We start from the raw sequence: 20,576 nt of genomic DNA on the forward strand, positions 1-20,576 counted from the left end.
AGATAGGGATAGGCTGTATTTGTCCTGCGACCATTTACAGAGCTAACTTGAATAGCTAACTAGTGCATGTTTCTACCTGTAATTTCAGAAACTTTCTGGTTGTTCAAAAATATTCTGGATACTTATGCTGCCAGTAGTATTTGTGTTGAGTGCGTTTGATGGGGGGTACAACTGGTTGTGTAGATCCGGGATGTATGATATATGATTCCTTCCATTTTGAATTACTGGAGTTCCATTCATGTGGAAAATGATATGCTCAACCAAACAGGCCTATGAGTCTTTAGTACGTTGAAATACAGAGGTTATAGCCTGCCTGTTTTGTTTTTTGAAGGTATCCTTCACGCATTGAGAAGATAGACTATGAAGAGGGGAAGATGCTTGTCCACTTTGAGCGCTGGAGTCATCGTTACGATGAATGGATTTATTGGGACAGCAATCGGTTGCGACCCCTTGAACGGCCATCGCTGAGGAAAGAGGGTCTGAAAGATGATGATGAATTTATTGTAAGTGTTTATCTCTCCCCTTATGAGAATATCTTCGTATGGAAGTCTTGGGTCATAATAATAAACATGCTTTCATGGAAAGCAGAGAAATAAGTAGATCTTCCAATAGTTAGTTCAGGTATTTAAGTTCTCTACATGCTAGCACTGAATACATTTTCAGTCATGTTAACACACTATTTTCTTAAACCTTTTTAAAACAGGATTTTCAACCTGGAGAAGAGGTTCTAGCTCGTTGGACAGACTGTCGATATTATCCTGCGAAGATTGAAGCAATTAACAAAGAAGGTATGTATAACTTAAGCCTACTGGCTTGAACCAAAAGTTCATCTGGTCTACTGTTCCATTTCCACAAGTGCTTTGTTTTGTTTTAACTTGAAGTTACTACATCCAGTATTCATTGGCAGACATTATTTCCACCTCAGATATACATGCAGCAGTTACACTTAGTCTGAAAATGGAGTGCATCTTTCGCTAATCCCACCCTTTATGGAAGGTGACTGTTAGCAGTTGCTGGCCCCAAATTTGTAATGAATTTAAGAATAGAAGCCCAATAAAAGAAATAGAATCTTTTTACATGAATGTAAAATCCAGGTAATTTGTGATTGCACTCTGCAAATCTTATTTGGGTTGCATGTCTGAAAAATTCCAGAATTCACAATTCTGGATTTGTCACTGGACTGGTTCATGCATAATGCTAAACCATGATTTGCTTATCCCAAAGACAATTAAACCATGGCTCCCTTCTCCAAAATTTCATTTCATTGCTGATCTTGCCTGTTTAATGCTGTTGTGGTTTTGGTAATTGAAATTTCATTTCATCGCTGATCTTGCCTATTAATGCTGTTGTAGTTTTGGTATATGAGGGACGTGGGTGGCACTGTGGCCCAAGCCTCTTGGGCTTGCTGATCGGAAGGTCAGCAGTTCAAATCCCCACGACAGGATGAGCTCCTGTTGCTCTGTCCCAGCTTCTGCCAGCCTAGCAGTTCAAAAGCATACCAGTGCAAGTAGATAAATAGGTACTGCTGCGGTGGGAAGGTAAACGGCTTTTCCATGCACTCTAGCTTCCATCATGGTGTCCCGTTGCGCCAGATGCAGTTTAGTCCTTCTGGCCACATGACCCGGAAAGCTGTCTGTGGACAAACGCCGGCTCCCTCTGCCTGAAAGCGAGATGAATGTCGCAACCCCATAGTCACCTTTGACTGGACTGAACCATCCAGGGGTCCTTTACCTTTACCTTTAGTTTTGGTATAGCACCATGTGACATCTCTGAGGTGGTGTGCTAATATGTAGCTTAAATTTTACTTCCTTATCTCCATATCATTCTTTTTTCTAGGAACCTTTACTGTACAGTTTTATGATGGAGTGATTCGGTGTCTTAAACGAATGCATATAAAATCTATGCCAGAAGATGCCAAAGGTCAGGTAAGTGAACTTCCATGTTAGATTATCACTACATAGTATTTATTCATATACTGCTTAATTGCCAAAGCAGCTTCTAAGCGGTATAAATCCAATCGTGGAAAATATAAATCACATCCCTTCACTCTTGATTCATCTATACAGAGTGATAAGACCCTTCAGATTCTGTATTTCCAGTTACTTGTTTGCCACCCACAGATGGAAAGTGAGGAAACGATGTTATCCCACTAACCAACTGTTAATCACTCTGGCTGAAGTCTGCAAGGAGGTCAACATCAGGCGATACTTAGAATTTAGCATTTTGATTAGAAGGGTTCTTTCCTTGCTTGCCATCGTGTGCCATAGAAGAAGAGTTCCCAGTTTTCACGTGGAAGGCCATTGTTTCTTGCTAGGCAATTTCTGGCATTTGTTTCTCCTTGCTTATGCCTGGCATTTTCAGCAGGCAGATGGTTCTCACACATAGCTATCACATGGGGAGGAAATCTCTGCCATGGTTCTACCTAGAATTCTTTATCTAGAAGAGTCAAGGAAGGAGAATAAGCCTTCCAGCCTACCACCTTTGCTTGGAGATTGCTAGGGAATACTAATCCTGAAGAGGATCTGATTTGTTGCTTGGTTTAGAAGTGTGCATGACATTGGTCCGCAGATACAGTATCCACACGATATATTTCTCCTCCTTTGCTCTCCTTGGATTTCCGCTGCCTGTCGTGGTAGATGTAGACACTATATGTTCTAGTTCTGCTTATTGAGGTTTTGCTTACCTATGCAGAACTACAGTTTGCCAAGCACTGCCAGCACCAGAAGGTCAACACAGGTGTGCAAAAGTACAAGAAGGTTTTGGGTTAGCTGTAGCCCACTGGTATAGAGCAGATCCTTTTCTGCATGAGGTCAGTCCCTTTTCTTTCCCTGTCATGCCCAGTTAAAAGATCATAACTGTACAGGTAAAGAAAGACCTCTGTCTGAGACCTGTAAGAGCAGCTGCCAATCAGAGTAAATAAAAATTGTGCCAGATAGATAAATGATATGACTTGACATGAGGCAGCTTTTTATCTTCATATCTAGGTTTTGAACTTATGCAGTGCACTAAGAATGAACTGAGGTTTGTTTTTTGTTTTTAACGTGGGCCTTAAGACACTGTGGCGTATTTCCCTAGGAAAGTGGAAATTTTGCCTGCTCAGTTGCATACCTACAGCTGTAGATACACAACATCCAAGTAGGCATTGTTTGGAAAATAAGGACCAATTTTCCTTCGGAAGGGTAGAGGGAACGTTTCAGAGTTAGCATGTCCATTCTGGGGTTTTTAATTTTTATTATTGTTTAATATTTTCTTGGTGGCATTTTTAAGATGAGTAAAGCTAGGTTCATTTCGTTTCTGAAGCACACCCTAGAAATTTTGCTTTGTCTAAAATGAACTATCGGGCTGAGCTTTCCGATAAAATGTGTCTTTGTAACAAGCAGAAAATTTAACACTGTTTGGCATCACCCATTTTTTTTTTAGTGCAACTGACTTTTTGCTCTGACGTGATTAATGGAACGGTGTGCACGCAGCCAAACTGCAAACCTAAAGTGCGCAAAGAAGGAATTTCCAGGTGTCTTTCAGATACAGTGTTTTTTTTTAATGTGTGCTAAAAAAAAAAAAGAGAGAGAGAGAGAGAAAGCTAGAGGGTTTGTATCTCCTACCTATGCTTTCTCTGCAGAACGGTGTTCCTTCTTAAGCATAACAGCACAGGATTGTCAAATGGTTGCCAGCAGTCGTGATTCAGGGACTTCCGTTTCATCAGGATTGGCTTGACTTTAAAATCCTAGCATAGAATGAGTCATAATGATGTGCAGTCTCCCCCAAGTCTTTCTCATATGTAAGGAACCACTTACAAGTTATTTGAGTTATCCCTTAAGCAAAACTTTATGGCTATTTAGAAGTGTGAAGAGTGCCCCTGATAAATTTTGTTAATACTTAGCCAAAAGTCTCTTGGATTCCCAGGGCATTCCTGATCTGTTTAGTCTGCGGAGGAGCCTTCAAATTTCATTTTAGATGAAATTCGAGGAGCAACTGTACTGCATCTCCGTAATAGGATTAGTTTAGATGTTTCCCCCAACAGTCACTTACACACACCCCCCAAACGACATACTTTATGTAGTGGAAGGATCTCATCTTAGATTCCCTGCAGTGAAGCGCTTGACGTCAGTGTTGGTTCTTGCGTTTTTAGGAGTATAATACGGCACTTTCCCACAAAAAGATTGAAGCTTGCTTGGCTTCCATCCAAAAGTGCCGCTGCTGCTCTGGGAGAAGTTCACCCAAACCAGCGGAGCGAATGGTGGCAGAGGCAGCAGCACTGAGCCAGGGGGATGAGGTCAGGGTTGAGGAGCACCCATTTTGAAGCAGGACTCTGACAACGTTCCATAGTTCGAACATCCCTTGAACATCACGGGATGTCAAAATAATAGGTCCTTGTATTTCACGTGCATCTGTGCAATGTAATGTTGGCTACATTCCTCGGTTGTAGGTTGTGCACCATTGTCCTGGCAGACCGGTGTGGTACAATTGCATGGGCCCCCAATGCGTAACGTAGGAAAATGGCCACTCTTAGTTTTTGAAAAATTGGCTGTCGAAAGGTGTGGTCGAAACAAGGCTTTCTGTTCTCGAGAACGTGCTCCATCTTAGATGCACGTGTGATCTGCACAGTGGTAGAGCCACTGTCAATTAAGAATGTTGTTCATGCGTAATGTGATACCATCATAGAGCTGTGGGAAATTTTGAACGTGAAGTAAGCCCATATTGTAAAATAATGCAGGGTGCAACTAGCCATAGCAAAAAAAAATTATTGAAGGAGTAGGACTTTTAAATGATTAGGATGTGGTCCGACAGCGCGAAACTTGTATAAAAGAAAACCAGCAGGAGAAGTTGGACAGAATTCCTTTCAAATCATTTTGTAATGGAGCATTTCAGATAGATAAACGCAGCAAAATTTTGTTTTTGCTATGTTGTCAAAAATACTAATTTTCTGTCTACTATTTTCAACTTGCAACTTCATATCATTTAGTTGCAATATGGAAATGAAATGGCAAATGTACCACCACTAGATACATTTGTGCTCAACAATATGTATGTATCTAACAGAAATGGTTTTTTTGGGGGGAGGACACTTGGTTTGGTGTAGTGTCTGAGCCTTTAAAACTGCATGCTTATGCATTTCAGTATTCACTTTTAGATTCCTCAGCTATTCTCTCATTTCAATCTCAGAAATTTTCTTGCATTTGATTGAGAGCAACTACATGGGTGATACAACAATATGCACATACTGTAGATATATAAGCCATCAATTAACAAAATACTATGCGTTATTAAAATTTCTCTCCCTGTGTCACTTAATGTAGAAGTTGTAATACCTTGTATTAATTTTGCAAAAGAAAATACTATTCTTCCAATAGTTTTCTAGCCTTGGGATACTGTTGATTTTCTGACTTTGGTTGGCCCCAAACCATGACTCTGGTGGGCACGGCAAAGTGAATTAACTGCATAGATTTTGCAGGTTATGTTCTTATTTAGAAAAAGATTTAAACTGTTGAGTTTGGAGGCAGATATTATTGAGGGAGGGAAATGAGGTATTATGAAAGATGTGTGCACGGAGTCTTCTGGTGGAGAGACATTTATGATAACTTGTCTCTTTCTGTTTCCATGTTTGTGTTTTATCTTCGATATAATTAGGCGCGTGAGTGGCAGCAGATAGCGCCGGAGCTGAGATTAGTGACGGATAACGATCCACATGAAGTGAGTTTTGAGGGACTTGAAGGAGAGGGAGGGCTCTTGGCACACAGGAAACGGAAGCTGAGGAGAAGCCATGAAAACCCGGTTGTGCCAGAACCAGCAGAAGAGGTGACAGTAGGTGGAAAATGAGAGCTGTCAGAGAGGTGGGGCAGGTGTTGGTTCAGGTGTGCCCAGGATGGATGATGTTTCAGGTAGGCATAATGTTTCCAGCGAGAACGAAAGCTTCTTGTAGAGGACAAGCATCTGAAAGGTGAAAATAAGGTAGCTTATCTGTTACTGATGAAACTCTTGGTGGTGGAATGCTGCTCTCTGTTTTGCTTTCTCACTTGTAAAGCTGAAAGGTGGTTCTGAAAGACGTGCCTCTAGCAAAATTTGCTTAGACCACCACAGTGCTGAAGTGAAACAGGTTTGGGCCTGGTCAGTGCCTGGGTGGAGGACCTTGGATCCGCATGCATGCCACCTTGTGCTCCATAGTGGAAGAAAGGTGGGTTAGGAACGTAAGAAAACGAAATAAAGTAGCAGATTTATCTTAAGACAAAGGAATTTTGTACAGCCTCTGAGGTTCTGAGATAGTGTTCATGGTTTCTGTGCCTTGCTTACGCAGTTTCCTTCACTTTGACTCACGGTAGCAGCTTTCAGATTTTGCAAACAATCAAAATTACTACACGTAGCTCTTGGCTAGCTGTTTGGGTCACTGGAGATGTCTGGGATGGCGGAAGTAGGAAAGAGATGCTAAGTGGTTGGAGAAATAGATGATCTGGAGAAGTAGATGATCAATTTTGGGTGGTCAGATCATCCAAGCTTTGCAAATATCTGTCAGGAAGCTTGCAGGTTTGCACAATTCTCTACAGAGATTTGCTCCTCAAAAGTTATCTCCTTCCTTTCTTTGTGTGGTTAGTCTCCTGTTCCAACACAGCACACATACTCATTGTATCATTCAAGAGAAGTATTGTGAATTCATGTTGCTTATTGGCTACTCTGCCATACATAATTTTGTGTCCGTGTGTGCAGAAGGCAAATATTTTAATATGCAAGCACATTTCTGCAGATGCTTGCATTATAAAGGTACAGGTGCCAGAGGTCTAGCTTGTGGCTCCTTGCAGCTTTTAGAGGGGAAACTCTTTGCCCTGCATTAATGCAGCTCTTAAAATTCACAGTTGGGGGGGGAGCATCTAAATTATGAGCATATCTGAATACATTTAATTTTGGAGCACGGATTCTTAATACATAAGTGGGGAAAGCACGTACAAGATCACTATCACCCAGCAGGTGGAATTCCAGACAGCGTTATATAAGACCCTAGTCAGTGATAATGGAGTGAAAATGTCCCACAAACTTTCCCACTGCTTTGCTTTCATACGGAAAATAACCCATTTCAGAAAACGCATTGTTTCATAGCATAATGTCAGAGTTCTCTCCACAATGCTAGTTAAACAAGGCAATTCCCTCCCATGTGATGATGGCTGTCAGCTTAGATGAATTTAAAAGGAAATTAGACAGATACATGGAAGATAAGGCTAGCAATGTCTACTAGCCATGTTTCCTATACTGCCTCTGAATACCTGTTTCTAGGAATCAGACGTGGGGAGTGTGCAGCTGCCCTCCAGTCCTGCTTGCGGACTTCCCAGAGGCTGGCCACTATGAGAACTGGTTGGTGTACTAGTTGGGCCTTTGACCTGATCCAGCAGCGGTCTTGCTGTAACCTTATCCATTCATAACAATGAATGGGTTGTACCCAAACCGAGTCGCACTGAATTCAATTGGTCAAGTTAGTCATTAATTGGCTTGTTCCATTGATTTCAGGGGAAGCTAAATAAATTAGCCTGGATTCAACTCAGGGCATAGAATAACAGTAAAAATTGGCAGCCCCAGAGGTGTAAGTAATGTTTTTCAGGTGGCTGCCATTGGGAATAATGCATGTATATATAATGTAATTGCACAGCTCTTTAGTGCCTTTAAAATTTAAACAGTATAAGGAAGTGTTTGTATTGATTTGCCATGTCTTAAAAATATTTACAAGTTTCCTAGTAGAAATAATTTGCAAGCTAAGTTGCAAATTGTTGCAAGCCGAGTTTTTTTAAATATAAAATGTGAACTACATTAGGTATGCTTTATTCGCTCCCCCCGCCCCTTCAAAAAATGAATTTCAGTTCAGATACTTTGGCAATTTGAAAAACTATTGATTTATCCAGCATGGAAAATTAAAGTTGGACATTTTTTAGTTCAATTCACAAAATCAAAGTGAAACCAGATCTCCCATAAACAAATCTTATTTATTTATTTATTTATTTATTTATTTATTTATTTATTTATTTATTTATTTTAAAATTCAGTTCACCTTTGTCCTGAAAAGCCATGTCATAGCTTGCCTATACTCTAAATAACCTTAGACTGAGATAATATATGAAAACAAGAAGCTAAAGTAGTAGTTAAGTAGCCTGTGCCAATGGACGGTTATAGGCAGCTTTCCAATTACTCTTAGATGTATGCCTAAATATGTAAAGTGTGAATGTGACAAATGTGTTGCTGTATAGGTATATGTGTCATGGAGCTAGGATTGGCTGTAGTTTTCCTGCCTTAGTGACATATATGTGTTTTTGAAATAACATTATGAAAAGGTGAGATAAGGTTTTGGTTCCATAGCATCCTGATGTTTGCATGCAGATGTAACATGCAGGTACTATCGTGCTCTGGATTGATTTTGACATAATCCCACAGGAAACATGTGGCAGCTTCAAACAGTGTGATAACTCTTATCTTAGAAAATAAAATAAAAAATTCCTTCCAGTAGCACCTTAGAGACTAACTAAGTTTGTTCTTGGTATGAGCTTTTATGTGCATGCACACTTCTTCAGATACACTGAAACGGAAGTCACCAGACCCTTAAATATAGTGAGGGAGTGGGGAGGGGTATTACTCAGAAGGGTTGTGGGAATGGGTGATCAGCTGATAGGTCTGGAAAGGCAAGGGGTGAGATGGCTAAAGATAGCTTTGTCATGTATAATGAGATAAGAATCTTTGTTCAGACCAGGTTTCTCCATGGTTTTAAGTTTGGTGATTAGTTGCAATTCAGCCACTTCTCTTTCCAGTCTATTTCTGAAATTCCTTTGTATTAAGACAGCTACTTTGAGATCTTTTATAGAATGTCCTGGGAGATTGAAGTGTTCTCCTACTGGTTTCTCTGTCTTGTGATTCCTGATATCTGATTTATGTCCATTTATCATTTGGCGTAGGGTTTGGCCTGTTTGTCCAATATAGATAACTGAAGGGCACTGTTGGCATTTCATGGCATACAGAATGTTGGAAGATGAGCAATTAAATAGTCCTGAGATGGCATGTTTGATGTTGTTGGGGCCAGTAATGGTGTTGTCCGGGTTTATGTGGCAGCAAAGTTGGCATCTGGGTTTATTGCAGGCTCTGATACCAGTGTGACTTCTGTTTCAGTGTATCTGAAGAAGTGTGCATGCACACGAAAGCTCATACCAAGAACAAACTTAGTTGGTCTCTAAGGTGCTACTGGAAGGAATTTAAATTTTTTTATTTTGTTTTGACTATGGCAGACCAACACGGCTACCTACCTGTAACTGAATCTTATCTTACAGTGATTTCTTGTATGTTGATTCACCACGAAACCTTATTGCAGCTGACCACATAGGGAAATGATTATTAGATGACTTTTATCAGCCACCAACGCTAAAGATAGTATAATCTCTTTCCTGATTAAACTTGCTATTCTAGTGTCTTAATAGTTGTCTCCTTTTCCCAGGTCTTGCATTTAAATGTACATTTTTAAATTTAAAGACAGTGGAGAGATGATAAAGGCAAACATTTGTGGGGAAGAGGATATGTTAGCAGATTTTAAGAAGAATAGTGGAGATATGCTGAGTGTGTGTAGCTCTCAAATAGGAGTCTAGGAGCAGGTCTCTCATACAGGTCTTAAAACCTGTAGTTCTAAGTAATACACACATCCCACCTGCCAGGAAAACTTCTGTTTTCCCAGCAAGTCGCTTGTTTTCTGTCTTCCTTTCCATTACTAACCTACCCCTCTTCTCATCATTCCAGTATCATGCTCCCCATTCGGAAAATTGTGTCTCAGGATGACTGTGTAGCAAAACACTGAATTGAAAATAAATGAAAGAACACTAATAAAAGCAGATTTGAATGCTGTGGTCTCTGCTTAGAGGTAGTTTGCCACTCAATATCAGTTACTGGAGGGCAGCAGCAGGAACGTGCTGTCACTTTCATGCCCTGCTTGTGAGACCTCTGACAGGCAGCTATAGGAGACGGGGTAGTCGATTAGAAGTGGACTGTCAAGTCTGATTCAGCCTGGCTGCTTTTATTCAGAGATATTTAATTAATAGACTTTCGGACCATAAACATAAATGGTAATGTATTCTCTGCCTTCAGTGTCACTCAGATGGCACCAAAATACATATGCTGCCATTCTGTAAAATAGCTCTCATGTGATACAGCTTTAGTTTGGGGAATAAGTGTCTGGAAGGCATGGAATCACTGGCTGTTTGTTTTCCCCATGGTTTGTTCAGCAAACCTTGGGTGCTCTGTCAGATAAGCATACAAGCCACAGCTTATTTCTTCATAGCTTGGGAAACACTGTTAAGTAGTGCCAAACCATATCTAAAAACAAGCCATGGTTTGTGAGCCAACAAGAAACCATGACTTCATGTTGTTGTTGTTTTTTTGCCAGAAATTCATGATTTGTCTGCTGGAGGGAGCTAGGTTCAGATATTTAACCTAAATATGGCTTAACATTATGTGCAAAGGAGACTGCTGTCTGATTTACTTTGCATCTGAAACTTCCTTTGCAAAGCTGATCTTGTGAAGGTGGCAGTTGTAAAATGAAGCTCTCCCTTGATGTGGTGTTGGAAAAATAACATGCAGGCAGTTTGTCAGAGATTGAACTCAGTGTGAAATAACCCCACCCATAAAACTTTTATTTCTTCATGCGGGATGTGTTTGAGTGTTTAGATTACATGTGCTATGGATACATCCGTGTGCAGGCTACACATGCTATGATATTCATCAAGCCCTTGATTCCACCTTTAAAGATTCTCAGATCTCTGTGGTGCTTGCAAAACAGTAGGTCAAGGAACAGAGGAGATGCTAGTTTATCACTAACTGCTCCAGATGTTTTCCTTCAAAAAACAGCTCAAAAGCTTGGGGAGAAATAAAGCCGTGATGTTGCAGTGGGATACAGTAATCTTGCTTTAAGGGAAAACCTAGCTAAATTATAAAAGTATCTTTCCCCTTTTTGAGCACTAGCCTTAGCAAATTGAGGAGATAGTTGAGACGATAGAATCGTAAGGGATGTTGTTTTGCCTACAGGACAGGGATGTTTCAGTGGGGGAAAAAGAAGAATTTAAATTCTAAATTTATTTTTCCCACAGAACGTTTTCTTCTTCCTAAATTCATTGCTAACAATAAACATATGCCATTCGCAAATACAACATTACACATGTTTGGCAGTTTCAGAACTTAAAGCTCTGTTTACAAAATGTGAGAAAAATTAACAAGCTAAATTAGGACGTAAGAAAAAATTCCAAAGTGAACTGAATATTATCCAACACAAATTACCCCGAAATAGGATTCCCCCCCCCCTAGTTTATAGTTTCTTGAAAATGCATATCACTGATACAGAAGGTTCTAGGTTCATTCTGAACACAGGTGATGGGAAAGATCCCCGAGACACTGCAGAGCTGCTGCCAGTCAAAGTAGACATAGCTAGGCTAGCTGGACACATAGTCTGACCTGGTATAAAGCATCTTTTCTATGTCTTGTTTTGTATAGTGCCAAATTTATAGATACTTAAGAAATATGATTAGCATCTTGGAGTGCCGGGGAGAAAAACTGCTAAGCTAAACTGGTGTTTTCGGCTTTAAGAGCTGCTGCCACAACCCCCCCCCCCCATTTGCTTCTCTCTCTTTTTTTTTTGCATGCATGCGTACATGCTATATATTATGTCGCAGCCTGTACAAAATATGCGACAAGTATCTTATTTCCTTTCGGTTTGCATGGAAAATGGAAAACTCGGTTGAATGCACAAATCTATAAAATGCATTTAACATGAAAAAAAAGTTCCCTTTCTCCCAAAACCTTTTTAGTCACAGTTGGATTTTATTTTGGCCTAGTTCATCCCCTTGTTCTCTCCCTCTTTTCTCCTTTGCCGCAAAAGGACTGGATCGCTCTGGTCAAAGCTGCGGCGGTGGCCGCTGCCAAAAACAAAGCAGGAGTTAAACCTCGGACCAGCGCGAACAGCAATAAAGACAAAGAGGAGAGAAAGTGGTTTAAAGTTCCTTCAAAGAAGGAAGAAACGTCAACCTCAGCAATTGTCCAGGAAGTTCAGAAGAAGGAAGAGCAGCCTACATCCAGTGAGACACTTGGTACAACTAAATTTTTATACATCCTTCCCCACCCTGCCGCAAAAAAAAGGTAGACTGTGTGGGTGGGTGTTAGCAATCTGTCTGTTACCTCCCCGGGTGGCTTAGATTTATGAAACAGCAACTGCAAGCAGAAGAACTTCCATGTTTAAAAAAAAATCAGATAAAGCTGTCACCCACTTTTGAACATTCTTTCAGAAATCAGTAAATAAATCTTCTGGTGTCTTACTGTGCTGCCCATTATATTTCTTAAGTATTTGTGTTTAGGCAAGGTTTTTTGAAATATGACCTTATTCTGTGATTTCATCTCTTATAAACACAGGATTCCCTCTAGTGGACGTCCCAAAGATTGCCTTTGCACAGGCAGAGAATGCATTGGCGCACAAGAGGAAAAATAACCTAGGCAACTCATTTCAGGCAAAGAGGGCTCGGCTTAACAAGATCACTGGTAAGCTCTCCTTTAAGACTTGGCGTTGTGGCTGCTTTTGCCTTTGTTTGTTACAAATATCCATACTTCTGCTCCAGGGTGCTGCATAGGGTGCATGCTCACGTGCTGTGCTTATTTTGAATTGTCGGGGAGCTTTCTAAATCTTTGAAAAGTGAATTGTTCATTGGTTTGGTGCTTTTGGATCATTCACGTAAGGTGCTCTTCAAGTGTGTTTTAGGAGAGAGTGGGGTTCTTTTGTATGACTGTGGCATTGGTCATATTGGCATGTTGATTAGCTGTTCTTTAGATAGATAGACTTGCTGGATCAGACGAAAAGTGTATCAAGTCCAGCTTTCTGTCCTCAGTAGCAGCCAGGATATGAAAGTGATGTTTGCCGTCCACATCCTGTAGTTAGAAGTATGTTGAACCGTGGAGGGGATTCCATTACTTGGAGTGCCTAGTCACTTCTGACATGCCCCTGTTTCCTTCGTCTAATCCTTACACTCTGTTAAATTTCTGGGGACCACATTTTAAGAAATGACAGTGAGAAGGGGTTGCTCTCCCTCCAAATACTCTGGCTTTCTTGGACCCAGCCTTAGATCTGGCTTTTCAGGCCTTGGCTGTGACCAGGAGCACTTCTGCATAATTAAGAATAGGTGTTGTTGTTGTTTTGACACCTACATCCCTTTCTTGACCCTATGCCTTAAAGCTGCCTCTCACCTGGATTATTGTAACATGCTCCGTGGGGCTCCTGTGTTTGAAAACCATTTAGAAACTTGAGCTGGTTCAGAATGTTGCAGCCAGGCTTTCGGATATCGGAAGGTTCTTGTCACCCCAACTTCACTGACTGGCTATTCATTTGTGAGCACAATTCGAAATTCTGATTTTGACCTATAATTCCTTAAATGGCTTAGGATCAGGTTACTTACAGGGTCCTCTTCCTACATATGATCCTGCATGAGAATTGAGATCTTCCACAGAGGCTCTTCTTGCTGACCTTGTCAGGTATTCATAAGATGACAACATACAAGAGGACCTTTTCTGTGGCAGCCCCCCTCCCCACCTCTGGAGGGTCCTTGTCTCTGTGTCACCCCTTCACTGCTTGCACTTAGGAGGGCAGCTAAAACTTTTCTTTCTAATCAGGCTTTTGAACCCACCCAGATATTTTGATGGCTGTGCAGTTTGATGTTTGCTTTGGTTCCTGTTTGTTTATAAGGGTATTTATAAGCCTCCAACTCGTAAGGAAAACATCACAGCTGTTTACACTAAAATACAGAATAGTAAAATACAGAACCAAATGACCAACCAAGGATTTGTTCGTGTTTGGTTACTGTTTTCAATATACACCACTCAGTTCTCCTTAAGGAGAAAAAAACAAGGTAGAAATTATTTCAAATAAACAATTAGTGCTGTTCCTCACGACTGGAAATTTCTGTCGATTAGAAGAAACCTAGGGAAACTTACAAGCAGGCTCAGCTGAAAAGCATGTTTAATTGCTTTGGGCTTCTGGCTTGCTTTTCTCCATCAAAAAGAGGCCAAAATGTTATCTTGCCTGCTGGGTCGTCTAATTCAAGATGAAAACCACACAACCCCCGTTGATTTATAATAAGAAACTGACTTCATGGCCATCCAAATATATTTAGGAAGGCAGCATATAAACGTGCTCTGCTCTCTCTCTGCTTTTATTAACCTTATACTTTTAATCAAGGTCAAGGTTTACTTGTATCATGCATAAGTACGACAGCATCAAACTGCAATTCTGCATTAAAGCTACACTCCCACTATGTTTTTATATATGCTGGAAGCCACCCAGAGTGGCTGGGACAACCCAGTCAGATGGGCAGGGTACAAATAGTAAATAATAATAACTATTATTACAAACCTGATAATTCAACTGAAAACCACTGATTAACAGATTTTATGAGCAACAAAGAAATACGTCATTATTCATCACAGTTACAGTGGAACCTCGGTTGTCGAATGCTTCAGAAGCTGAACAATTCAGAACCCAAACGCCGACAAACCAGAAGTGAATGCTTCTGTTTTTGAACGATTTTTGGAAGTTGAATGGCTTCAGGGGAGTTCTTTTCTTTTTTCGCCATTGACTTTGCAGCCAGCCCATTAATCCTCGGTTTTCAAACGTTTTGGAAGCCGAATGGTCTTCTGGAATGGATTAAGTTCGAAAACCCAAGGTTCCACTGTATCTCTGTCCCACTGAATAAAAACAATAGTTTTACCTGTGATTGACTGTTGCGACAGTTATAATTAGATGCTGCTTACCTGTTCCATCACTGTACAAAGGGCTATAAAACAAGTGATGTGAGAAGGGCCCAGTGACATCTAACGTGCAAATACAAATTTGCTTTGGCAGGCGCGCTTCAGGAATTCATGTGTGCTTGCTCATACTGTAGCTGCAATGCAGTGAAAGCACATCTTCACTTGCAGTAGAGAAGACTTTCCTCCATTAGTCACCATTTTTTTAAAAAAAGGAAGGAAGGAAGGAAGAAACCAGCCTGGGAGGGTTCCTGCAGCCTTAGTCAAACCCAGGTCTTGCTGCTGGAGAACATATTAAGTCTGATTTTAGTAAGATCCTTAAACTCTTATTTGTGCGTTTGTCAGAATGCACGCAGGCTTGAACTGGGTCGAGGGCATGTGTGCAAGCCCTGACCCCAGTATCCCAGTGCACATGGTTTGCACTGAAGATGTACTCTATGAGAACAAGGGCCTGGGACTAGATGTGCCACTGGCCTGATTCAGCAGGCACTTCTTACACTCTTAGATGTTCTCACGTCCAGCAGGGGTCCTGGAAAACAAGGCTCCTAATCACAGGCCTCTTTGTAGCTTATTCAGCTGAATGTAGTTGGCATCTCCCTTTGTATCTTGGTTCTCAACTTCCGAAGCTTGGAAGCAGAGTTGGCAGGTTCAGGGATGTTGATGGCAGGACTTGAGTGAATGCTCCCTCCTCACTTAAAAGCCTGCATGCATTTACCTGAATATATAGAAGGCTTTGGGCACCAAAGCCAATGTCAGGACAGCGTAAAACTACCAGTCAGTAATAAAGCATCAGACTTTGTCGTTTAAACCTTGTGTTTCCATAAAGCATGAAGATGGAGTCTACTCAGATCCACCCGTAAGAGTATACTTGTCGTCAAGTTGACGGAAGTGAATTCAAAACAATCCTATCTCTGTGTTCCTTTTTCTTTTGCAGGGTTGTTGGCATCCAAAGCCGTCAGCGCTGATGGTGCTGAAAAAAAGGAAGGCAACAAACAAGCAGCTCCAGTCTTGGAGCAGGTATGAAATTGTAGAGTTTGATTCTTTTGCAAGGGTCCTACTGGAATGTACCATGGGAAATATCAGGTCCGTGATGTTAACGTTGCTCTGCCAGACAGAAAGTCAATAGGGGACTAAAGAATTATGTTTACACCTCTGCATAAATGGAGTTAATGAAAGTAAGTCTGCAATCCTAAGGATGCATAGCATGGAAGCAGGTTCAAATTGTAAGTCTGGGCTTGACTTCTGTGGTATGAACTTTTGGATCAGACAGCTTGATGTCCCAGATCTTGGCTACCTTTATTTTCATAAGCAAACGTCCTGAGAATCGAAAGCTCAGAGATGTCTGTCCCCGGGTACCGTTTCAGTATAGCTGGAATTGTGCCCACAAGTGGCTTAGAAGACCCTTGACACAAATTCAGTTTGTGCTTTTTGACACAGGGGTGTTTTTTTGGATTTTTTTTTTTTTACATCTGCCAGAACTTCTTTTGTAAGAAGTTTCCTTTCTATTGTAAGAATTGGTGTTGTAAACTTGTATGTGTTTTATGAAACTGTTCAATGAGCCATACCTTTTTTTGCTAGGATGTATATTTTTTAATAAATACGAGGAAAAAAGAAGACATTAAAAATATCTTAGGGGTCTGGTTTGAGTCCACATCTAAAGTGGAGGATGGCCACATTGTCTCCAGCCTGTTCCACTCAGTTGAGTTTTCTCCGGTCGCACATTTTGTGCATGGCTGTGCCTACTGTTAACAAGTCTTGATAAGTAACCACAGTCGTAGGTGTTGCTTTTATGCTATTAGTTGACACATAGGAATGACTTCCAGGAATGAGCTTCTATCTGAAAATGTGCTAGATATGTTAGTTTATAGGCATGTGCACACCGAGAAGGACAAACTGTTCTTCCAAGCCCCTACATGTTTATTAATTCCATTTCTTCAGAACATTCTCATGGTCTGCAATTTGGATGCAGAAACAGAAGAAGAATTACTGTCCATAAGCAGGTAGCCTGCCACGCCATATGTGATTGCAACCCAGCCTCCTAACTCATGAGTAGGCATATTGTCAGGGAGAATTCCAGTCTCTAGCTTGAAACCAAGCTCTTTCCAGCTTGCAGCTCTTTGAACTGGGAACTTCCCAGTCAACAGAGCCAATGTAGCTCACTTGGCCTGCCCGCTCATTCTGGAATAGGAGGGCGATCCTCTAAAGTCACTTTACCTGCAACACACACACACCACACAAGTAGAGCTCTGGTCAGTGATTCCACCCAGGGTTTATATATGTACGCCTTTGCTTGGCCAGAACCCATAAACTAAAAGCCATACTAGAGTCACTTACAGACCCATTGCATGATGGAGCCTGTGACTTCCTGTTCTGTTTTGAAGCTTTGCATCAAACAGGAAGTGAAGGCGGACAAAAATCGACGTTCTGCTCACTTTGGCCACATAGGCTACAACCCACCCACCCACCCCAGTTGCTGGCAGCTTCCCTTGTGAATGGGTGGAGACACCCACAGGATGCCGTCACAGGTGCATGTGGGTTGTTCACTGGATTCCTGTTCACCTTCCCATAAACTACCACATTCAGCACATTTCAGGCAAGGATGAATCAAGGAAGTGTTTCTGTGTTAGTTAATTCTGCCCGAAAGGTAGCTAAAGAGAGCCCTAAATCTATACACCCTTTTAATTTATTCAGATCAGAGCCTTAATATAGTTTTTAATGTGGATTTTTGTTGTCTAGTGGGTAGTTCGTTTCTTTTTTCTTTTTTTTAAAAGACCCCCCTTTTAAGAAGAGTGCTTTTCATCTACCACTCCCCCCCCCTAAGAAAACCCCAACCCTTTTTTGAAACATACCTCCATATTGCGTTAAATAATTGGGTCGGAGGAAGGAACCTATACAGGCAACTACATTTCCTCCCCCCTTTTTCCCCTCATTAAACCTGTGCTGGTTGTGGTAGTGCATGTGCAGCTTTCACTTATGGCCCAGTGCAGATTTCACCATTGAGCCTGGGTTTAGGAATTGGGCTGTGGAACTGGGAGTCAATTTCCCCCTGCCCTTCTGTAACTGGCTTTGGAGCTGTGTGACTCCCAAACCAGATGAAAATGGATACTCTCCTTAACTCACTTTGTATGTTTGTGTGTGTGTGTGTGTGAGAGAGAGAGAGAGATCCCACAACTTCTCCTGATCCCTAAACTAGGGTTCAATTGTGAGTCATGACTAGGTCTTAACAGCCCGTTTTGAGTCACTGCGGTGTCAATGCATTGCTATAATGTATTTTTTCCTTAAGAGCTGAGAATGTGTTGCTATGCGTTGCAGCTTCTTAGGGCAGTTCTGCATGTTTCAAAGAACACACGCCTGCCACTAAAAATGGCAGGCTTCTGTTGAGTCACTCTTTCCGCCTCCATAACATCTAGCCTAGTGGCCCTCAGACTGTTTGCACCCAGAACTCTCGTCTAGCTCCAGTCTGCAAGATGGACACAGTTATAATTTATTTTACTGTTCCTGCTCTTCTTCCTCTTTCACTTTCTGTCTCCCTATCCCTCTGCTTTTCCTATTTCCCCCCCATCCACCCCACCCCCCTTTCCACTTCAAAACAACAACAACAAAGTTGTACAAGCAAAAAGTAATATGGTGGTGGCACTTAGAGCATGACTCATGACCCACCATTTGAAGGCTATGCCATTGTAGCCCTTGTCCTGATGTCGTGCACTTTCCCTGCAAGAGCAGGGGAGAAAGCACATTGCAAGTGACATCAGGGCATGCAGTAAGTGGGAATATATGTTATGGAAGGTATGTGTGTTTGTGTTGGCGGGTGTGGGGTGAGACTCAGCCCGGGAGTTAGTATTTTTCCAGTGGCAGCGTTGTGTTTTTTGTAACATGTAGTTCCACCCTTACCTTTTTTCTTCTCGCGTATTTAAGGATAAAGGCTGCAGCCCCCAAACTGGTTGATCAGAAGTAGTTGTAGGCGTCATAAAAGCAGAGGTGCTGGAAGGCACTCAGAATGTGAAAACCTTGCCCCTTAAGCCCTTTTCTCCTGCTCACTGCTTAACCACGCCACACCAAATGCTCCATGCCCTTACAAAGCTTGGATTTGATTCTGCAGAGAAACCCACATATGCCAAGACCACAGTATGCAAGAAACAGGGAGGTGGAGGACAGTTAGACAGACTATTTCTCACCAAATGTGCCTGGCAACACATAATGGAAAAGCAATCTTTTTTGTGGCATCCCAGTGAACCTGCCCCCTAGGAAATGGTTTGGGGCATTGCAGCCAGTTTCCTTCTACAGTGTAGACATGCACCCCCCCAAAAAAAATTAAAATAAGTTATGGAATGATTGACAACCTGATGACTCTTCCACAAACAGTGCAGCACTAACCTTAACTTACCAAGCAGAGCCACCATTGAATCTATCTCAGTTTTGCAGAGTTTGTTCTGTAGCAACAAAATATAGAATACAGTGGTACCTCGGGTTACATACGCTTCAGGTTACAAACTCCGCTAACCCAGAAATAACGCTTCAGGTTAAGAACTTTGCTTTAGGATAAGAACAGAAATTGTTCTCTGGCGGCGCAGCGGCAGCGGGAGGCCCCATTAGCTAAAGTGGTGCTTCAGGTTGAGAACAGTTTCAGGTTAAGAACGGACCTCCGGAACGACTTAAGTACTTAACCAGAGGTACCACTGTACATTGTGTATTTTAAACTAAACATGGCTGGTTTTTGTTTCTGTCGGAAGTTTACAAATACGTATCTACAGGTTGTTGTCAGCGTTTCAAATTAACAGCCTATGAAATGTGTCTTTGCAAACACTTTGGTTATGTGGACTCTTTTATAAATTGTTTAGTAATATTAGCAAATGTTCTCACGGGAAACCAAACTTGAGCTTTTTGCTTCCCCCACTCTTTTTTTTCGGTAGGGAAAATTCTGAATTTGCACACCTTTTTAAAGTTAGTCACTAGCTCGGTTGAAACAAATGTTGACTGAGGAGTGAAACCTTTGAGGTCTTGGGCAGATGTAACACTGGCTCCCAGCAAAAAATAAAATAAAAAATGGCATGCAAATTGGAAGCCAGACATATGAGCACCTCAGAGCAATTCTTCCCACCTAGTATTAGCCATGGTTTAAAGTTGCATCTAAATAAATGCAACCCACGGTTCCTTTTGAACCCAAGTGACCATGGTTTTAAGTGGGTTTTCAAGCCGTGGTTATAGGAGACCCCAGTACATGTTAGTTACGGTCTGCATCACTGCATGTATGACTCTAAACTATGGTTAATTCAGGGAAAGGAATGGAGGAGGGAGAGCATTATTTCATGAGTCTGGTTCCCAAATTGTCTTTTGAGGGGAGCCAGCATCAATCCACCTCTGGCCAGAATGACTTTGCAGTGGCTAAGCTGTCTACAGCGATAACATTTATGGTTAAATTATGGCTCTGTTTTCCCCCAAGTGTAACACAGAGGAAAAATTCAGGCCAGCAGTCTTATTAGGCTGCTGTTCCCCACCCCCCAACACACCCCACTTTCTGGTTTACAACTGTTTTAACCCTAAACCCTCAGGTTACACGAAGCAGGTACAGTAGTCTATTTAACTGTATTAGGGTTGGGCCATGTTTTCTTTCCTTTTGAGCAACAACTGCTTAGATGAACGAGTAACATTCGTTTAAGGTTTTTTCTAATGTTTAATTTTGTCCTTGTTAAGAGGTTAAGCACCTTATTAGAACAAGTTTTAAAACCTTGTTTTAAATAATTTTGTAACTTTGAAAGTAATGGTTGCTGTAGTGATGTCTTTCACACATGTGA

General features: G+C 41.4%; 1 protein-coding gene across 3 annotated transcripts in view; it reads left to right on the forward strand.

Annotated features, from left to right (window-relative positions):
* Nucleotides 1–20,576, forward strand: part of PHF20L1 (PHD finger protein 20 like 1) — a 62,849-nt gene that overhangs the window by 16,946 nt on the left and 25,327 nt on the right. For 2 of the 3 annotated variants that reach the window (XM_033155882.1, XM_033155880.1), the window contains exons 3-9: nucleotides 332–503; nucleotides 704–788; nucleotides 1,837–1,925; nucleotides 5,629–5,691; nucleotides 11,879–12,086; nucleotides 12,406–12,531; nucleotides 15,719–15,801. In XM_033155882.1, the coding sequence (XP_033011773.1) occupies nucleotides 332–503; nucleotides 704–788; nucleotides 1,837–1,925; nucleotides 5,629–5,691; nucleotides 11,879–12,086; nucleotides 12,406–12,531; nucleotides 15,719–15,801 (826 nt within the window). The remainder of the gene's footprint in view (nucleotides 1–331; nucleotides 504–703; nucleotides 789–1,836; nucleotides 1,926–5,628; nucleotides 5,692–11,878; nucleotides 12,087–12,405; nucleotides 12,532–15,718; nucleotides 15,802–20,576) is intronic. The other variant, XM_033155881.1, reaches the window with a different exon arrangement.

This window comes from Lacerta agilis, chromosome 7 (assembly GCF_009819535.1).
Source record: "Lacerta agilis isolate rLacAgi1 chromosome 7, rLacAgi1.pri, whole genome shotgun sequence".
NCBI lineage: Eukaryota > Metazoa > Chordata > Lepidosauria > Squamata > Lacertidae > Lacerta > Lacerta agilis.